Raw genomic sequence first — 21,131 nt, forward strand, 5'->3', positions numbered from 1 at the left:
CAGACATGCAAATTGACTTGAGTGTAACTTATATCTGTATTGTCCTGCCTTTATTAATGATGCTTTTGACGCTTTCATATCTGGCCTGGGAATAAGTACCAGGCTGATTACTAAGTATGCAGGTGGGGAGCATGGCCTTTCTGAGATTATAGCCACAGGGAAGAAAAGTCCCTGCGATGGAAGAAGCTGACTCAGCAGGCCAGTCAGGCATACACACTTACCAACACATTCACAAAGGATTGTTCATTGATAGGAGATGAACCCCAGCCTGCCTCCTCCTGTCAGTGATGGGCCACACACACCAGGCATGAAAGACCATGCTGTATTCTAATATGCCCCAGACTTGTTTTAAAAATCATTTCAGGGGCGCCTGGGTGGCGCAGTCGGTTAAGCATCCGACTTCAGCCAGGTCACGATCTCACGGTCTGTGAGTTCGAGCCCCGCGTCGGGCACTGGGCTGATGGCTCGGAGCCTGGAGCCTGTTTCCGATTCTGTGTCTCCCTCTCTCTCTGCCCCTCCCCCGTTCATGCTCTGTCTCTCTCTGTCCCAAAAATAAATAAACGTTGAAAAAAAATTAAAAAAAAATCATTTCAGTTCGGCTAGTTTTCTATTAACGTTAATAGCTTGAAAATTATTCTTCGCTCTGTGTTACAGATTCATATCTGCATCATGGAATTTTGATTCTGAAACTACTGATGTCCCAGAATCCTAAAAATGTTTAATGAGACATGTCAATTTAATTGTGCTGCTTGGAACTTAAAGCCAGAGTTTGTCAGCATTTTGCTGACAAATGCCATCCTTTACATGCTGATCTCGGCCACTGATTAGGTTCACCATTGCTGAAATTACATATTGGGAAATGAGCTCTCTTTAGTGGAAACAAAAGACATTTTTTTTTCATTTAGTTGATTAAATTGCAGTTTAGGACCAGAACACACTTACAAGTCTATAAAAACAGTCTGGTTTGGTAATTGTCATTATGTTTAAATTCTGACACAGAGGATGCTGTGTATCTGGATGATGATAAAGAAAGAGAAGAGTATGTCCTGAATGACATCGGGGTTATATTTTATGGAGACTTCAATGACATCAAGACTAGAAGCTGGAGCTATGGTCAGGTGAGGCATTTACAATTTGTCACTGTCAAGGACATTTTTCCTCGATACTTTTTTGTCACATGTTTCACTGCAAGGCACCATATGTGGATATTAGACAGGCACAATTTCCTGCTTTTCAGGATCTGAGGCTCCAAGCAGCCTAGGAGCAGAGACTTACAAAGGCAACTGCATAATTTAGCCACTGCAATCACGTCTCTTCAGGTATTACAACATTCCAAAGATCAGAGATTCTATGGATAACATGGCATTCTAGTGAGAAATGCTTGTCATCCAGTACGGAGAAGTCTCATTAGCTCAGACATCATTCTTCAACATCGAATGGACTAAAGTTCTCTTTTTCTTATAAGGAAAAGTGTTTTGATAATGATAACTGCAAGGTGTGCGCTCAACTCAAAGAAATCACCTTTTTTAAATGTTAGTATAAGATACTAGAAAATTAGAAATTAGAATTAGAAAAGACGGTCACCATTTCATCAAAGGAGGGCCCACTGGACTTTTGCCTTGAGACATTTTATCAACTGCCATCTCACATGACTGCCTGGATATAAAATAGCAAATGATATTCCATTTTAGATATTCAATAATTCAAACTATTTCAGCTTGGTATCTTTAACAGTGGAACAAGTGACTGATATTTCTACCATATTACCATAAATGAATGCATTGTCCTGTGGTTCAGCAAAGGTTCCTCCTTGGCAACATGAGAAAAGGTGAATGTGTTATTTAGTAGAGAGTTTTGGCTGAGCTGATGGGAATTGTGCACCATTGTTCTGGGTATCTAGGGGGCACATTTTATGGAACCTGGCCTCACCAGGTCCCATGACCTGCTCATTCACCCGGACTCCTGAGAAATCACGTGCCCACCTGCATTTCTGATGTCCTGCCAAGAGGATCATCTGTGTGTTCTTCTGCTTTTGCAGCCCCACCTTGCTCCCTGTTTACAAGCCTTCCCTTCCTGAGTGACATACAATCCATGATATTGCCTATTGTCTAGTGTTCTAAATCCTAATGTGTAGGTGTGATTCTATTTATGTCCCCAAAGTGACATTATGTAGAAAACTAATAAGAAAAAATTCACCAAGGTGGGTAACAAGTAGGACTGGGAAAGAGTCCCAAGCATGATCAGGACACTCCTCAGCCAGCATGCTGAGTAGTTTTTGGGTATACCCCCTTGAGCACAGCCACCATCTGTCTGTTGTCATCAGAGTCCATGAATATGGGTCTTTGAGTCCAAGTAACCAGCCAAGCCAGTAGTTTGCTGTGATGCGGAGAAACAACTAGTCCTATAACTATTTCTTTACCTCTTCAATTCACTGCTTCATGTCCCACAGACAGAGAAATGGTGCTTAATAAGAACCAGAATAATGAGTTCTTTATTATATACCTGAAGAAATAGTGCCCTTACTTTACTGCATCCATCCCATCAGTTCAGGGTGCACACAAAGTTGGTATGCTAACTGTATTTAATAAAGAACTACATGGTTACTAGCCATTAAGACTATGGTTTCTGTCACAGGTACGTGGGTGGATAATATGCAAGGTGTTTATATTCAGGGAAGTCTCTTGCACAGTGAGGTGCAGTATAGGTGAAATATCCCCATTTTGCCATTTTATTACTATTTTGTCCTTGTCCCCCTCTTTTTCTTTTAAAAGAAAATCGTGGTGTTTCATGGGGTCAGTAGTTCTTTCTAAGGAAATCAACTATGAACAGCCTCCCGTGCTGCTCTCTGTAGGGGATCCTGAAACATCTTGAAGAACACAGAGATTCTGCAATGGAGCAGACTACCAGGCTGTTCCCTTGATAGTATAAACTGTCTCCAGGCCTTCTTGCCTGCCCTTTGACCCTAGAGTCCACTTTGTTTTAAAAGAAGGGAGACCTTGGGCAGACGTTTGTGACACGAGGTCTCCTATTACTTCCAGTGCAAGGTATACAGGCCCAAAGTACCTCCCTGTGATGTACCTGAGAGCCATTTGTTTTCGAAAAGCACAAGGATTCATGTTACTTTTGAGGTCTCGAGGCTTTGGCCTTACTTTGGTAAATCATTCATTCCTTTGCCTTGGGAGCTGGAGCCCACATGCTGGAGAAATCTTCTAAATTAACTTGTACAGTTTTATGAAGAGCTTCAAGTTGGTTCATGGTCCTTGAGTATACCAGCTCTTTAGTAGTCCTGTTTTATGTTCCTAGCTTGCTTGTATGTTTTTATCCATTTTACTGAAAAACAAAAGAGGATGTCTTCTTCCTTCTACTTTAGTATTTAGTATTTAGGATTATGGATAATGGCTATATAGGAAACACACATTCCTGAACATTTTGTTGTGCTTTCTTTTAATTTTTTTGGCATAAAATATCAGCTTTGCAAAGTGGATATTAAGAAGTTTCTCTTTTTCTTTTTTTTTTATTTTATTTTTTAATTTTTCCCAAATAGTTTGAGGATGGCATCCTTGATGCTTGCCTGTATGTGATGGATAGAGCAGAAATGGACCTTTCTGGTAGAGGGAATCCCATCAAGGTCAGCCGTGTTGGATCTGCAATGGTAAGCGAGTACTGATTACTAATATTGACTACACATGTCATTAGCCTCAGCATAGATGCCGGTTCATTAAGAGCTGTTGAAATGATGACTGACACTTTAACTTTTATTTGTTAGAGTCTTGAATTCCCTGAATTTGTTCAGTGCTATAGAACAAAGTCTTATCTCAGTACTGTATGTTTCTTTGGCTTCAGACAAATGGTGATAGATGAAATGATACTATAGACCACTTATTCTTAAGAATCTCTTGCTTAGGGACTGAGGAGTGACTATGACAAAATGTCAGTGACTGTTATCTATTAATCAAACAAAAAAACATCAAGGAGCACCAAAAAGTAAAAAAAAAAAATGTGCAAGACACTGCTTTTCTCCATTTTCACACCCATAGTGAGAGTAAAGAAATAAATGACTCTAAATCCTAGCTTCTGTTCTAATGATACCTCACCATAGGGCTTTATAGTTTATAAAAGGTAGTTTAGCTTACGGTTTATAGTTAATTCTTCACATTAACTGCATGAGATAAGTAGGGTGGGCATTACACATACCATTTTACAAGTTAGAAAACAGGATGGTAACAGTTTGTCAGCAATTAAAGCCTCAGCTGGAACCCAGGTCTGCTAACTCCAAATCTAGACACTTTCTACCTCCCATGCTGCTCTCTGTAGGAGATCCTGAAGCATCTTCAAGAATATAGAGATCCTGCAATGGAACAGCTTCCTGGAGAGGAGATAGAATCACCATGAATGGGAAGGTTGGGGGTCAGGTGTGGAAGGCAGATTAAATGTGTTGCTCAGGTTCTGTGCAGTCCTAGACTGTCCTGATAAAGACAGTACATACATCCTGCCCTTGATGCATTAAAGCATACCAAATCTGGCTCATGCACGGAATATTCCTGAGAAACATTCATCTAGGTGCTATTTCATTTACTCAAAGACTGAGCCCTTCCCCCTCAAAATCCTTTATTATCAATTTCCTTAAGTTTTCTAAAAAAACCAAAATTCTCTCTTCGGAAAAATTTTGTCTTTGAGTTTGGTTTGAGTTAAATAAAATCAATATTGTTCATGTAAACATATTAGAATGAGAGTGATATGAAATTTAATTTCTGGTTAACTTTTAAGAAGCTGCTTGTTTTTTTTAGAGAGAGAAACAGAGAGAGTGAGGGGGAGGGGCAGAGAGAGGGAGCGAGAGAAAAAATCTCAAGCAGACTCCACACTCAGTGCTAAGCCCAACTTGGGCCTCAATCTCACAACCCTGGGAACATGAGCTGAGCCAAAATCAAGAGTCAGATGCCCAACTAACTGAGCCACCTAGTAACCCCCAAAGGTTGTTTTTTTTACTAGTACTTAAGCTACATGTAAATTTAGAAGATCATGGACATAAAAAGAAGGTAAAAGCCAGTATCTAAAGGCAGTTTTGTTTTCTGTTGTTAGTTTATGTATGACACAATGAAAAGATGATGAATTCTAAAGAATTTAGGAATTTCTTTATAATAACTATTTATAACAACATACATAAGACCTGTAGTTGATCACTGTTTTTCCTGCTTCCTAGACAAGATTCCCATTTTTCTTTTCCTTTGAAGTTACCATGGCAGGTTTGCAGGGAGAAGGAAGAAACAGCTCTCATGGTTGAATATGAACTAATGCCTTCTTAAGCATTCTGGAATGGCATGTTCACCAGCCTAAGCTTACTCATACGTTGTGTGTATTTTTACTAATCTAGAAACCACTGTCTAACACAAGCAATGCGAGAGGGAAGCAAACATGGAGGTAGATGCACCTGGCCAATGGAAGCAGTGTAGTCTTGTTTTAAGCACACAATCCTAATGCAAATTGCCCTGAATGTTATTAATCACAAAAAAGCCTATGGAGTTCTAATTTTGAAAGCCTATAACCCAATGATAAGATTTAGAACTAAACAGAATCTATGGGTGGGCAGGGAGGGATAGTTTGGTTTGGGTTGCCTTTATTTGTAGAGGGGGATGTCTTTCTTGGATGTTAGGGGGCAGAGGCCCCACTGTGGGCCATTTTGGACCATATTTCTGTTTCCACCCCCACCATTGTTTATATATACAGAATATATGTTTGATAGTTTTCAAAACCCTTTCATAACTGTTTTCTCTTTTAATTCTTAGAAGAGCTCTGCAAATCTTTCTAAAATCTATTCCGTTAAAATGATTTTAGAAACTGAAATATTGAGCCTCTGAAAAATCAATAAAAAACATGATCCTTCAAAAAAAAAAGTCAACTGTTCGCTGGTCATTCAGACAGTTCCTCTCCTGTTCACAAATTCTGGATATCTATCCTGAAATTGCTGAGTGAAGTTAAACAGAGACTGAAAGAAAAACAAAACAAAGACCCCCCCCCAAATTTCTCAAAAATTTGCCTTAAAATAGGAGAAGATGCATTTATTTATTTTTTGAGAGACCCTACGTGTACATGCGCATGAGTAGGGGAGGGGCAGAGGGAGAGAGAGAAGCATAAGCAGGCTTCATGCCCAGCATGGAGCCCCATACAGGACTCCATCTCAGGACTGTGAGATCATGACCTGAGCCAAAATCAGGAGTCAGCCACTTAACCAACTGAGCCACCCACATGCTCCAAGGTGTACTTAGAAAGCCCAGAAAGAAAATGTTCTGCAGTTGCACGAGTCCAGCCAGAATGTTGATTCCCAGGCAAAGGAGTCTGTGACCATTTTCTCAGGGGCTGGCCCACTCCGTTGGAAAACAGAAACTGCTGGGGGGCTGTTTTAGGAATTCTTCCTAAGCATCTTCCCAGCCTGGTCACCGAGGCTGGAAATCCCTTACAGTGGATACAATACTAAGACAGGCATACATCATGACATGCAAATTCTCTGGGAGGGGCAACAACAATGATTTCCTGAGATCAACTGCTACCAGGAAGGAGTGGAGATGAACAGCCTGGTCCTGGCTGGACACCTGGAGAGGGCCAGGTAGGAACAAGAGGCAAGAGAAGATGATTGGGGCCTCAAAGACAAATTTGCCTACTTTGTCATGGCAAAGTCTAGCACTGAAGATTGGCAGGGAATTTTCAAGGAGTTGGTGAGTGCACCATGCTAAATGAGTACAGACAATAACTCAGGTTGTGCAAACTTTCTAATGATAACTATGATAATATAAATCTGGGTGTTAAGTGCGCAATCCCCAGATAAAAATCTTTATTGTCCAGTGTCAATGATCTTGGCATGTTCTTTGTCATGGGGCTGGTCTGTGCACAAGAGGATTCTAGCAGCATCGCTGACTTCTACCCTAGAGATGACAGTAGCACCTTCTACCCTCCAGTGTGACAACCAGGATTGTCTTCAGATATTTCCAAATGTCCCCTGGGGGTCAAAAATCACCCCCAAAGAGGCCACAGCACTAACCTCCTTTGTGGTTCAGTTTCCCAGTCCATGCAATGGACACATAACCCTCTCTTCTCACCCGCATAGACGATCTGTCTTCTTAGCTCATTCAAAACTTGCTGGTTTTCATTCCTCTACTGAAGCAAAAGTGGAGGCAGCATTGTGTGGGAAGGGCCCTGGCCCTTGTCAGATCAGACCTCTCAGCTCTGACTCTACCACTAACTTACTGTGTGACCCAGAATAAATCACTCAACCTCTGCAGGTCTCACTTCATCCTTAAAATAAAATTTTGTGTCTCTGCTCAAACCACGTTAGTTATTCCCAGTGGTAACATGGATATCCTTTTATTCTTCAAACCAATGCTTTTCTTTCTTCTATTTTTTTTTCCTTATAAATTCAGTATCTTATTTTCTTCTTATTTGGAGTTGCTGTTACTTCACTTTGATGTGAAAACTGGAAAAGTTTATGACAATCTGGACAGCCTTGAGCTACTGGATTTTCCCTAGAGAAAGAAAGCCTAAAAATCCTGTAATCTCGTTGTTGGGGGATTGGGTCTGAGATGTTATAACCTTACATAAGATAACTTTTATTCAGGCTCTTCTAAACACTGAGGGGTACATTTTACCAAAGCTACACTGCAGAACAATTTGAGAGACAAAAATTTTAAATAGAGGAAATTAGAAAAAAAGAAGAATGTTGCCCAAAGTTACACTTTCTCCTTTAAATTACATTGTTTGATTGCTGTTTTCTTTCTACATCATATCTGATGCGACAGTCCCCATCAGGACAATTGCCAAGTTCTGGGCCAGGGAAAATTGTAGAAGGATGCTTTGTACCACCTGAAAATTTATTTTGCTCACAGGACATTAATAAAGCATTCCATTGCTGGCCTTGAATTACTGGGAAGAAACAAGACATGGACTCTGAGCCACTGTCAGACTATCAAAACAGTTGTGCTATGCCATCTGTGACAAAAACAACACAGTTCTGGGAAAGAGGAAAGGCACTGACAATATAGCCTAGCATTACTGCTGGGTGGCTACCTGTCCTCTGACTGATTGGATCTGGCAGCAACTATGGGCAGAGAGGTTCTCCAGGGAGACACACTGCTGCTTCAGTGGCCACTGTTGCGGATGCAACTTGCTTATTCACTGAGAAACCCCTAAAATCTCACCTCCATGGCAGGTTTTCTCCTTTAGGTTGAGACTTTATCAACAAAAAATCTATGTTGAAATGCACACAAAACCGATTCATGAAATCTGCAAGACCCTCAGGGATCTTCTAGGTGAAGAAGCCCTTGGAAATGATGTCACTCAATGTCACATAGCAAATGAGGGGCTGAGTTGGAACTAGATAGTATTTTTGCTGTCAGATCATATTTCCTAGGAAGGTCACTACCCACACATTAGTACGAATAACACAATTACTGCATCAAATTACATAGCTGTCTCCTAAAGAAAACAAACAAACAAACACACACACACACAAAGGAATGGCATCCAAAATAAGTGTACTTTGGAATAGGGGATAAGCGCAAGAAGGTGGAAATATAAAAGAATTCTGACTAGCTACAGGCATTGGATCCCTGAGGAAAGAGTTCCAAAAGAGGATGAGGTACTAAATATGGCTTGATGGTGGTATTGGTGGTAGTGACTGCTATAATGACACCTATGGTGGTAAAACACCCAGTATTAACTCATGCATTCAACAAGTATTTGTTGAGAATCTACCAGTCTAGATAGTGGGATACAGGGGCGCCTGGGTGGCTTGATCGGTTAAGTGTCCGACTTCTGCTCAGGTCATGATCTCACGGTCCGTGAGTTCAAGCCCCACGTCGGGCTCTGTGCTGACAGCTCAGAGCCTGGAGCCTGTTTCAGATTCTGTGTCTCCCTCTCTCTCTGCCCCTCCCCTGTCCATGCTCTGTCTCTCTCTGTCTCAAAAATAAATAAACATTATGGGGCGCCTGGGTGGCGCAGTCGGTTAAGCGTCCGACTTCAGCCAGGTCACGGTCTCGCGGTCCGTGAGTTCGGGCCCCGCGTCGGGCTCTGGGCTGATGGCTCGGAGCCTGGAGCCTGTTTCCAATTCTGTGTCTCCCTCTCTCTCTGCCCCTCCCCCGTTCATGCTCTGTCTCTCTCTGTCCCAAAAATAAATAAACATTGAAAAAAAACTTTTTTTTTTAAATAAATAAATAAATAAATAAACATTAAAAAAAATTTTAAAAAGATAGTGGGATACATCTGTAGGCAAAACATAATTTCTGCCTTCCAAGAGCTTATGGTTTAGTAGAAAAGACAGACTGATGAATAGAAAATTTCAACACAGCATGGCATATTCTCTGATGAAATAAGCATGGGGTTGTATGGGAAACCGAATCTCTCGACCTTTGCTTGGAGTTTTCCCAGGACTAACCACTGGCCTGACAAGTGTTGGGATATTGGATAAAGAAGTAAAAGCATGGCTGACAAGGGCCCATAGCAATAGTAGACCATGCTATTATTCATGGAAACCCTTCTCCATGGTGGAAATTATGCTCAAAGATCCAGTTACCAAAAGCAGTGCAGGAAAATGTAGTTGGAGCTAATTTACTCTTTTAGGGGCTTAATTCAATGATGATGATGATGATGATGATAATGATAATGATGATGATAATAAAATTGTGACATTATTGGGAAATTTTAGAAGGAAGGAGAGGAAAAAATTCAATATAGTTATATATTTTAAAATTCCAGTCTTTATATGATGCTGGCCTTGACTTTCCTGCTTCCCTTGAGGTATGCACATTTATTTTTAACCCTGGTCTTTTGCTAATATCGAACCACAGTGCCATCATTAATCCCCATTAATACCCTGTTCTGACTGTGTCTTTTGGGAACTAACTCAACACTGAACTTTTTTTAACCAATCGATGTTTGGTATACTCCTTTGTGTTATAAAAAAATACCTTGAACTCCAGTTAGTAAATCAAACTGACCACAACTGGAGGGAGGTCCTAGAGTTTCATAGGGCCCAGTACAAGATGAATGACTGCAGGCCTTGTGGACGAGACGGACTTCAGGGCTTCTGATACCTCAGTATACATGATCTCACAGATAAACTGAAAATAGAGGTATTTTTTACCTTACCCATTTTGCTTCCACTCCTCTTTGTCCTGGTATTTAGAAAGGTTTTTTTTTTTCTTTCCATGTATGTAAAAAAACAGTAGTGACATCACTACTCCTTTGATATTTTTCCAAGGAGTTCCACAGGAGGCTTACTACAAAACCACATTTTAATTTTTCTCTAGTTGTTGACTTTGGCATCTTACTGGAAACTTCATGTTGAGCAAACCTCTTCAAGCAACAAACTAGCATGATTACTCAGTACATTTAAAAAATTCACTTAGGTTAGAAATTCCACCCCTCAGTCATCCCAGCTAAACTATAAAGTCATAGATGAAAACATGAGGTCTATTCCCCTAATCATTCAGACCAACCACAACACAGTTCCCTAACAGTTTTACTTACTTATTTTTTTTAATAAGATATAGGGGCACCTGGGTGGCTCTGTTGGTTAAGGGCCTGATTCTTGATCTTGGCTCAGGTCATGATCTCACGATTCATGAGTTCAAGTCCTGTGTGGTGTCAGCACAGAGCCTGCTTGGAATTCTTTCTCCCTCTGTGTCTGCCCCTACCCCACTCGTGCTTGCTCTCTCTCTTTCAAAATAAATAAATAAGCTTAAATATTTTTTTAATAAATAACAAATAAAAATAAATAAAATACAAATTTAAAAAACACCATCTAGCTGAGTCTTTGGCTTATAAGCAACTAAAACCCTCTTTATTGGAGTGAACTGAGGACCCATGTACTCAATGGCTATTGTCCCCATCATGCCACCACTGTGGAGCTTTTTCACATTTCCCTAGGTGGATCTTATTCTTGAAAAAAATTCATCTATCAAAAAAGCATGATTATGTAGTAATAATTAGTTTCCCCCATTCCTGTGTCAAAGATTTATATAATTGCAAATCAGAACTTCTAATGGCAGTAGAGGTGATCACCACCACCAGGTAATCAGTGAGAGCACACTGAATGTTATGTGCTGCCATCTTTGCAAAAGTAAAGATATCACTTCCTTTTGATGTTTTGGAAGAGTGGCAATGACACACACATACACACCTGCATTACTAACTCTACAGATGCCTAGGAGTTAAAATTTCCAGGCTGTTGACCATTGCCAGAGGTAGGATTCATGATGGATTTGAGTCCCTACCCAGAGTTTTTAGGTTGAAAATCGATTTGGATTTTGTATTTTAATTCTTTCTCTATGATTCAGGCCCAGGAATGTCAGAAATAACATTCTTCACTTTGGGATAGCAGGAAAAGTTAAGAGCCTTCTGTGCCTCTTTATAACTTTTCCAATGGTGATGTACCTCAGTCAGTAAGGGCCCCCAGTGATGGCAACTTTCCAGAATCTATAGGTTAGAATTAATGAAAAATGTGGTTGTAGTCCAAAAGCATAAAATACTAAGATACCAATTCTAAAAAGATTGTTTTAAACCCTTAAATCTGGAGTTGAGGGTTCCCTAAGCATAGGAGGCATTTCTATACTTCAGGAATGAGGGAGGCAATCCAATGATGATTTTAAGCCAAACATGCTACCTTAATGTCACCTTATTCACTAGGGATTTTCATTTTCGCTTTTTGAAGAATTTTGACAGTTAACAAATACATTGGAAACCAGTAGGAAAGTGGAATTTACCCAACAGAATTGTTTTCATAGCCACTTCTAAGAAATTGTATTCATTCTATGGACAAGCAACATGCAGATGAAGAAATGAGGTATCAGGAAGTTAAATGACTTGCCCAAGATGACTGGTAGTACTGCAAATGGATCTCAGGTTGCCTGACCCCAGCCTTCCATACACAATGTCATATTTCCCTAGGTTTGTCCTTTCCACCTGTCTGCTTTCCATATCACATGAGCTCCTTGGATACAAATATACCTTTTACAAGCCCTGTCTGATTCAATCCTTCCCTTTTAGGTGAGGGGGTGGTGGGGAGAGGACAGTAAACCGACATCATTTTTTTTCTCTTATAAGTCAGCAATGTAATGAAGTTTCCATTTGTGGGCAAACAACTTGATTTCTCAATTATTAAGGTTACATTTCTTATGCCCGTTCTCCCCATATTTTTGGAGAAAAATAGACATTTATTACAAACCATCTCTCGAATGTGATAATCATAGTCAATCTAAATGTCTGCTGTCCCTGAATTGCTTCCTGGAATGAGGTTTCAATGCTGCATCTATTTTGTAATCATATAGGCAATTTCTGAAACACAGGGATGCTTTTCAGAGCTCCCACCAACTTGTGCAGTCGGGGCTGCTCTGGTCTCCTGGGACAACCACCACCAGGATGGACAGATAAAATGCAGGAAAGCCTTTAGGATACACCACACACTATTATGCACTTTGGGTTCTTTTCTAACCCTTTCCTTCTCCTCTCTCCTCCATGAGAGCTTTCTCCTTTCCTGTTTCTACTCTGATTTTTTGCCTTTCTGGCTCATCTATTCCTTTCATTCAGATGTTTTTGGAGGCTTATCTATACCAGCTCTACACCATACAGCAGTGGGATAGCAATGTAAAAAGCAGACACTTGAAGAGTTTAAAATCCCAATCTCTCTCTTTGCCCACATTTGGTTATTTCTCTCATGATTATCAATTAGTAAAATATGTTTTGGCCAAAGAAGAATCCTCAGTTACTAAGGGAGACAAGGTTAATAATCTCTAGTTGTAAAGGATTTCATGAAAAATGAAACTAATTACCCACCCCTGTCAGAGCTTGTGTTGAGTAAATATACCAAAGGCCATTTGCATAAGAGTGATTATATGCTTCACAATATAGGGTAGGGTTGATTCATTTTTTTTTTCTTTCTTGAAGTAAAATTTACGTACAGTGAAATGCATTGATACTAAATGCAAATTTCAGTGAGTTTGGATTGCGGTAATCTCTAACACCAAAATATAGACATTATCTTCAGCCCAGAAATTTCCCTTGTGCTTTCTCCTAGTCAATCGACACCCTCATAGGCAATGGCCATTCTGTTTTTTTGCAATAGGTTAGATTTGCCTGTTCTTAAACTTCACATAAATGGATTTATACAGTATGTACATTTGGGGACTGGCTTATTGTATTCAATTGGTTTTTGCACTTGTCTTTAATGTATCCTTTCTTATTGCTAAGTGGCATTTCATTGTATTCTGTGTCATAATTTGTCTGTCCATTCACTTGTTGATGGCCATTTGAGATATTTCCAATTTGGGGCCATTATGAATAAAGCTGCTATGAACATTCTTGTACAAGTCTTGTACTTAATCTTTCATATCTCTGGGGCAAGTAGTTATAGGTGGCATGCCTATGTCATCGGGTCTGTGTAAGTTTAACTTTATAATAATCTGCCAGTTCTCCAAAGTGATTGGTCCATTTACATGCCTGGTAGCAATACAGGAGAGTTCCAGTTTTTCCACAGCTCCACCTTTTCTTGGTGTTTCAGCTTTCTTAATTTTTAACCATTCTAGTGGGTGCATAGTGGTATTTCATTGGGATTTTAATTTTTATTTCTCTGATAACTAATGATTGAGCACTTTTCCATGCATTTATTAGCAGTTCACATATCTTTTTCAGTGTAGTATCTTTTCAAGTCTTTGCCCACTTTTTTATTGGATTGGTTGTCTTTTTATTATTGAGCTTTAGTTCTCTATATATTCTGAATACATGTCCTTGTCAGATGTGTGTAGAAGATATTTTTCCCAGAATATGGTTTGGCATTAAATTTTCTCAATAATATGTTTTAAGGAAAAAAATTTTAAAGTTATAGGTAAAGATTTCCAGGATGAAACCAACTGAGTTGCAAAGAATCAGTAGACATGCGCTATGTAAAGAAAGGGTTTGAGGGGCGCCTGGGTGGCGCAGTCGGTTAAGCATCCGACTTCGGCCAGGTCACGATCTCGCGGTCGGGAGTTCGAGCCCCGCGTCAGGCTCTGGGCTGATGGCTCAGAGCCTGGAGCCTGTTTCCGATTCTGTGTCTCCCTCTCTCTCTGCCCCTCCCCCGTTCATGCTCTGTCTCTCTCTGTCCCAAAAATAAATAAACGTTGAAAAAAAAAAAAAAAAAAAGAAAGGGTTTGAGAATGGAAGGGCATTCCAAGAAGAGAGTATGACATTTCTAATAGTACTGAGTCAGAAAAAAAGCTTACAGAAAAAAAGCTTATTAAGCCCACCACTATGAAAAGCCAAGGAGATAATAGATGGCTTTCTCACTCAAAATCCCAGCTGTTAGAGGTGTTATGAAAGCCCCAAAAGGATCAGAGATGAAAATCCAGGCAAGGGAAGAAAGAGAGTTCTCACTACCCTGTTTCTTTCATGTATTTGCTCATCTCCCTTTTTACACTCACCACATGACTTGACAAACAACAGGACAAATACAAGTAACAGATCTCTACATTACAAGATGAATGAATTTTCAAAGTTTACTTTTTGGAATGATTTTTTAAGCAAATATCACTTGAACCCAAGTACAGGAAGGAAGGAAGGAAGGAAGGAACAAGGAAGGAAGGAGAAGAAGAAAGAAAGAAAGAAGAAAGAAGAAAGGAAGAAAGAAGAAGAAAGAAAGAAAGAAAGAAAGAAAGAAAGAAAGAGAAAGAGAGAAAGGCAGAGCTGTTGTCATTGCAGAGAGATGGTGCCTGAAGCCAACACCACTACCACTCAATCATCTCCTTCTCCACTCCCCCCAACACAGTGACCGCTGAGCTACTTTTGCGAATCCCTAGAATGTCATGGGTACTATTTGACATCCACTATACCACTTCCACCTACAGCTAAGATTGATCACCACCTGATTGTAGCTGGGGGCTGTGGTTCACAAAAATCTGGAAAGAATTTTACTCAAGGAATAATTATTTTCCTGCCCAAATTTAACTCTCTATCTTTGAAGCTAGTTCATGTAACCCAGATTTTATATCCAGAGGTCTTCCAGAAACCGTCATAGACAGGATTAGGTATAAAACTGTATTCTACAAGATTTACAGAAATCCTAGCCTTTATGAGAACATAACTTTTAACAATGAAATTTAACAAAATATAATAGGTTTATAACAAACAAAAGTCATTTCATCAGAGCCATATACAATGTGCACACAGGGTAGGAAAAATACCTTTATATAATTAAAAAGAAGCAGAAAAAAACTGTAATTATACAAAATGTAAAAGTATAGTTTTTGGAAATTGGAGAATCAAGAAATGTCACTTCTCTTTATTGTTCAATATCAGTTAAAAATCTGTCCAATTCTCCAAGACCAAAATTACAGAGAAGTCCAGTATTGGTTATGCTTTAAGTCCCTCCCTGCCCTTTGAATTGTACAGGAACCCAGGACTTACTCTGACCCTGGAGTGGAGGTCAACTGTGCAATGCCAGCACCAGGCCTTAACATCACAGTAGCTGATCTACTGGCAATCTCACTTCAGAACAAAGCATAGGCCAGTCCTGCTGCAGCCACACCATTCAAAGGGCCTCTCACCCAAAAAGCACTATTTCCTGACTGGATTTCCCACAGTCTCCAGTCCCCGATGGCTCAACTCCTGAAATGTTGGCCTCAAAGAGCACTGTCTTTGCCCTTTGCCATATATGAACAAACCCAGTGTAACCACACCCCATGGGCCAAAGCCTGGGATTCAGATACACACACACACACACACACACACACACACACACACACATATATATATATATATACCCAAGTACAGAAAATGCCTTCCTTAATACCCATCACCCATCTAGCCCATCTCCCACCCACCACTCTCCATCACCATCTCAGAGCCTGGAGCCTGCTTTGGATTCTGTGTCTCCCTCTCTCTCTGCCCCTCCCCTGCTCACACTCTGTCTGTCTCTCTCTCAAAAATAAATAAACATTAAAAACAATATAAAACAATAAATGGCACTATACTGTAGATGGTAGTTTAAAAAGTAGTACACTTACTTTTTATAGCCTTGTTAAGATATAGTTAACTTACAGTAAAATGCACATATTTAAGGAATGCATTTTGATAATTTTGATGCACCCATGAAATCATCTCTAAAATGAAAATAATGCGAATATCTATTGCTCCTCAGACATTTACTTTCTAATTTCTCATTTTGATGAATCTCTGCTTGGTCTACCATCCCCAAGCAATCACTGTTGTGCTTTCTGTCATTACACACTGATTTATATTTTCTAGAATTTTACATAAGTGGAATCATGCAGTTATCACTCTTTTTTTTGTCTAGCTCAGGCTTCTTTATCTCATTTTGAGATTCATTCATGCTATTGTTTGTATTCCTTTATAATGCTGAGTAGTGCTCCATTCTATAGAAGAACCACAATTTGTTTATCTACTTTCTTGTTGATGGACATTTGGGCTGTATCCAGTTTTTTCCTCTTACAAATAAAGCTAGGATTGTTCATGCAAAAGCCTTTGTATAGACATAAGCTTTTATTTTTTTTAAATACCTAGGAGAGGGATGTCAGGTCATATGATAGGTGTGTGTTTAATTTTTAAGAAACTGCCAAAGTGGTTGTACCATTTTACATCACCACCAACAGGGTATGAGAGTCCCAGGCATTCACATCTTCCCCAACATTTGATATCATCAGCCTTTTTTTATTTATTTAAATTTTAGTTAGCTAACATATAGTGCAATATTGGTCTCAGAAGTAGAATTCAGTGACTCATCACTTACATACACACCCAGTGCTTATCACAACAAGTGCCCTCCTTAATACCTATCATCCGTCTAGCGCATCTCCCACCCACCACCCTCCATCAATTCTCAGTTGTTCTGTATTGTCAAGAGTCTCAGATATCACCTCATGCCAGTCAGAGTGGCTAAAATGAACAAATCAGGAGACTATAGATGCTGGAGAGGATGTGGAGAAACGGGAACCCTCTTGCACTGTTGGTGGGAATGCAAACTGGTGCAGCCACTCTGGAACAGTATGGAGGTTCCTCAAAAAATTAAAAATAGATCTACCCTATGACCCAGCAGTATCACTGCTAGGAATTTACCCAAGGGATACAGGAGTCCTGTATGCATAGGGGCACTTGTACCCCAATGTTTATAGTAGCACTTTCAATAATAGCCAAATTATGAAAAGAGCCTAAATGTCCATCAACTGATGAATGGATAAAGAAATTGTGGGTTATATACACAATGGAATACTACATGGCAATGAGAAAGAATGAAATCTGGCCTTTTGTAGCAACATGGATGGAACTGGAGAGTGTTATGCTAAGTGAAATAAGTAATACAGAGAAAGACAGATGCCATATGTTTTCACTCTTATGTGGATCCTGAGAAACTTAACAGAAGTCCATGGGGGAGGGGAAAAAAAGAGGTTAGAGAGGGAAGGAGTCAAAGCATAAGAGACTCTTAAAAACTGAGAACAAACTGAGGGTTGATGGGGGGTAGAAGGGAGGGGAGGGTGGGTGATGGGTATTGAGGAAGGCACCTTTTGGGATGAGCACTGGGTGTTGTATGGAAACCAATTTGACAATAAATTTCATATTTAAAAAAATAAAAAATAAAAAATAAAAATAAAGGGATAAAAGAGTCTCTTGTACTTTATTTCCCTCTCTTTGTTGAACCCTTTCCCATGTGCTCATCTGTTTTGTTTCTTAAATTCCATATTTGAGTGAAATCATATGATATTTGTCTTTCTCTGATTGACTTATTTCATTTAACATAATACATTCTAGCTCCATCCACATCATGTCAAATGGTAAGATTTCACTCATTTTTATGGCTAAGTAATATTCCATTGTGTGTGTATACCACATCTTCTTCTTCTTCCATTCATCAGTTGATGAACATTTGGACTCTCTCCAGAGTTTGGCTACTGTTGATAATGCTACTATAGAAATCAAGGTGCATGTTCCCCTTAGAATCTCTATTTTTGTATCCTTTGGGTAAATACCTAATAGTGCAATTGTTGGATCATAGGGTAGTTCTATTTCTAGTTTTTTGAGGAACCTCCATACTATTCTCCAGAATGGCTGCACCAGTTTGCATTCCCACCAGCAGTGCAAAAGGGTTCCCCTTTCGCCCATCCTCACCAACACCTGTTGTTTATTGTGTTGTTAATTTTAGCCTTTCTGACAGGTGTGAGGTGGTATCTCATCATGGTTTTTATTTGTATTTCCTTGATGATGACTGATGTTGAGCATCTTTTCATGTGCCTGTTAGTCATCTGGAGGTGTTCTTTGGAAAAGTGTCTATTCATGTCTTCTGCCCATTTCTTAACTGCATTGTTTTTTCAGTGTTGAGTTTAATAAGTTCTTTATAGATTTTGGATACTAACCCTTTATCAGATATGTTATTTGCCAATATCTTCTCTCATTCTATAGGCTGCCTTTTAGTTTTGTTGATTGTTTCCTTTGTTGTGAAGAAGCTTTTTATTTTGATGAAGTCCCAATTGTTCATGTTTGCTTTTGTTTCCCTTGCCTTCAGTGATGTGTCTAGTAAGAAGTTGCTGCAGCCAAGGTCAAAGAGGTTGCTGCATGTGTTCTCCTCTAGGATTTTGATGGTTTCCTGTCTCACATTTAGGTCTTTCATCCATTTTGAATTTATTTTTGTGTATGGTGTAAGAAAGTGGTTCAGTTTCAATTTTAGACTTTCTAACAGGTGTATAATGTTATCTCATTGTGGGTTTAATTTGCATTTCCCTCTGACTAATGATGTTGAGCATCTTTGGTTGTGTTTGTTTGCCATCCATGTATCTTCTTTGATGTGGTATCTGTTCAAATATTTTCCCCATGGTTTTAAATTTTGTTCTTTTTCTTATTATTGAGTTTATAGTGTTCTTTACATATTCTGAATACAAGTCCTTTACCACATATGTGATTTGCAAATATTTTCCCTCACTCTGGACATACCTTTTCATTCTCTTAATGATGTCTTTCAATGAGCAAAAGTTCATAATTTGATGAATTCCAATTAATTTGTAAGTATATCCTTATGAATCATTTTTATTTTCTCTCTTTCTTTCTTCTTTCTTTCTTTCTTTCTTTCTTCTTTTTTGTATTATATCAAAGAGATCTTTGCTTAACCAAAGGGTATAAATTATTTTTCCTGTTTTCTTCTGGAAGTTTATAGTCTCAGGCTTTATATTTAGGTATATGATCCATTTTGAGATAATTTTTTATATGGGACAAAGTATGCATCAAAGTTCATTTTTGCATATGAATATCCAATTGTTCCAGCACCATTTGTTGTAAAGATTATACTTTGATTATGAAATTATCTTTGCAACTTTGTCAAAAATTAGTTAACTATATTGCTGGAGTCTATTTCTGTGTTCTATGTTGTGTTCCATTAATCTGTTTGCTTCCCTTTATGCCAAATAGTGTTGTGCTATTTTATTTAAAAAAGCATTACATTTAAGTGTACTCAAATTCTATTTAATTTTAAGTCTTATTTAATCATTAAGTTTTGCTTTCACAGAAATAAAACTCTGAATTGCAACAGAAGACATTGCTAAACTTCAAATAAATGTTTCTTCACTACAAGAAATACCGTTTTTAACAGATCCCTCTAAGATTATTTAAAAACTATTAAAACCATTAAAAGAATAATTATATATTTTTAGATTATGTTTTAGTTTTAGATGATGTTAATTATCTAAGAGAGACCAACACATTAAAACATCAATACTTCCATTCTTCCTCTCCTCTTTCCTCCCTCATGTCTAATCTTTTTAATATTGTTATCATTATATTATCAAATTTTAAAATTCATATTCATTCTGATACCATAATTCCCAAAGGTTTTTAAACATACATGAGTTTTTCTCATCACTAGATCTCTTACCACAGTGTCTCTGTTCCTGGGTTCTTTGTTTGATTCAGCCTTTAATTATCTTGATATCATTTTTCAAGTAGTTTGGTTATAATGGATGGTGTATTCCCTGAGATTCTTCATGTTTGAAAATGAGTGCTGGCTGCCTTTATACTTACAGAACCTCTTAGCTGTGCATAACATTCTTGGGCCAACCTTTCTTTCTCTCAGGACTGTGTAAATATTGATTGACTGTGTTTTGCCAGTGAATGGTGTTGTGGAGAAGTCTAAAGACAGCCTAATTTCCTCCCTTGTTGCTAGTTTGCATTTTCTGTCTATATGACTAAACAATTATTTCTTTATTCTTGAGTTCGAATAGCTTAATTAATTAAAGTTCCTAAGCAGTGAGAATTCTACATCAAGTCACCTCAGAGCACAGATTGTCCTTTTATTTATTTATTTTTAAATTTTTTAATGTTTATTTATTTTTGAGAGACAGATACAGAGCATGAACAGGGGAGAGGCAGAGAGAGAGGGGGGCACAGAATCCAAAGCAGACTCCAGGCTCTGAGCTGTCAGTATTGACCCTGACATGGGACTTGAACTCACTGGCCATGAGATCATGACCTGAGCTGAAGTCAGACTCTCAACTGACTGATTCACCCATGCACTCCTCAGATTGTCCTTTTAAAGTATAAATTCAATGTTTCCTCAATTAAGTAAAATTTTCTTATGTCATAAATACATATTGCTTCATTTATTGGGTTCTCTGTTTTAAAGATAATAATTATTCTTATGTTGTATCATCCTTTTTTCAATAACTATTACCTCATCTCCAAATAACTTAATCTTATTATATTTTCCATAGTATTTCCTTTATCTCAAGCTTTTTTCTATATCATTAATTTTATTTTTAACAATATCTACTCTGTTCCTTATAGTTTATACTTTATTTTTAGTTCCATGATGATGTCATTTGATCTTCAATTTGTTCATTTAGATCTATGATCTCCTAAGAGATTGTGAGAAAATTCCTTGTTTCCTACTTTTACTTTCTTCTATGTATTATTTTTTTTCATATTCTCTCTCCCTCTCTCTCACCCTCCCTCTCTCTCTCCATCTCTCTCTGTGTGCCTCTTCCTCCCTCTCTGCCCCCCTTTCCTTCCTCCTTCTCTGTCTCCCTCCCTCCTTCTCTTTCTCTTTCCCTTCCTTTCTCTCCCTCTTGCTCTCTCTCCCTATATTTCTCCCTCCCTTTCTCCCTCCCTCTCCCTCC

General features: G+C 38.7%; 1 protein-coding gene across 2 annotated transcripts in view; it reads left to right on the forward strand.

Annotated features, from left to right (window-relative positions):
* The window catches only part of F13A1 (coagulation factor XIII A chain), a 251,342-nt gene that overhangs the window by 68,098 nt on the left and 162,113 nt on the right, over window positions 1–21,131 (forward strand). For both annotated transcript variants that reach the window (XM_043590884.1, XM_043590885.1), the window contains exons 5-6: window positions 1,000–1,118; window positions 3,545–3,652. In XM_043590884.1, coding sequence (XP_043446819.1) covers window positions 1,000–1,118; window positions 3,545–3,652 — 227 coding nt within the window. The remainder of the gene's footprint in view (window positions 1–999; window positions 1,119–3,544; window positions 3,653–21,131) is intronic.

The sequence above is a fragment of the Prionailurus bengalensis genome, chromosome B2 (assembly GCF_016509475.1).
Source record: "Prionailurus bengalensis isolate Pbe53 chromosome B2, Fcat_Pben_1.1_paternal_pri, whole genome shotgun sequence".
Taxonomy (NCBI): domain Eukaryota; kingdom Metazoa; phylum Chordata; class Mammalia; order Carnivora; family Felidae; genus Prionailurus; species Prionailurus bengalensis.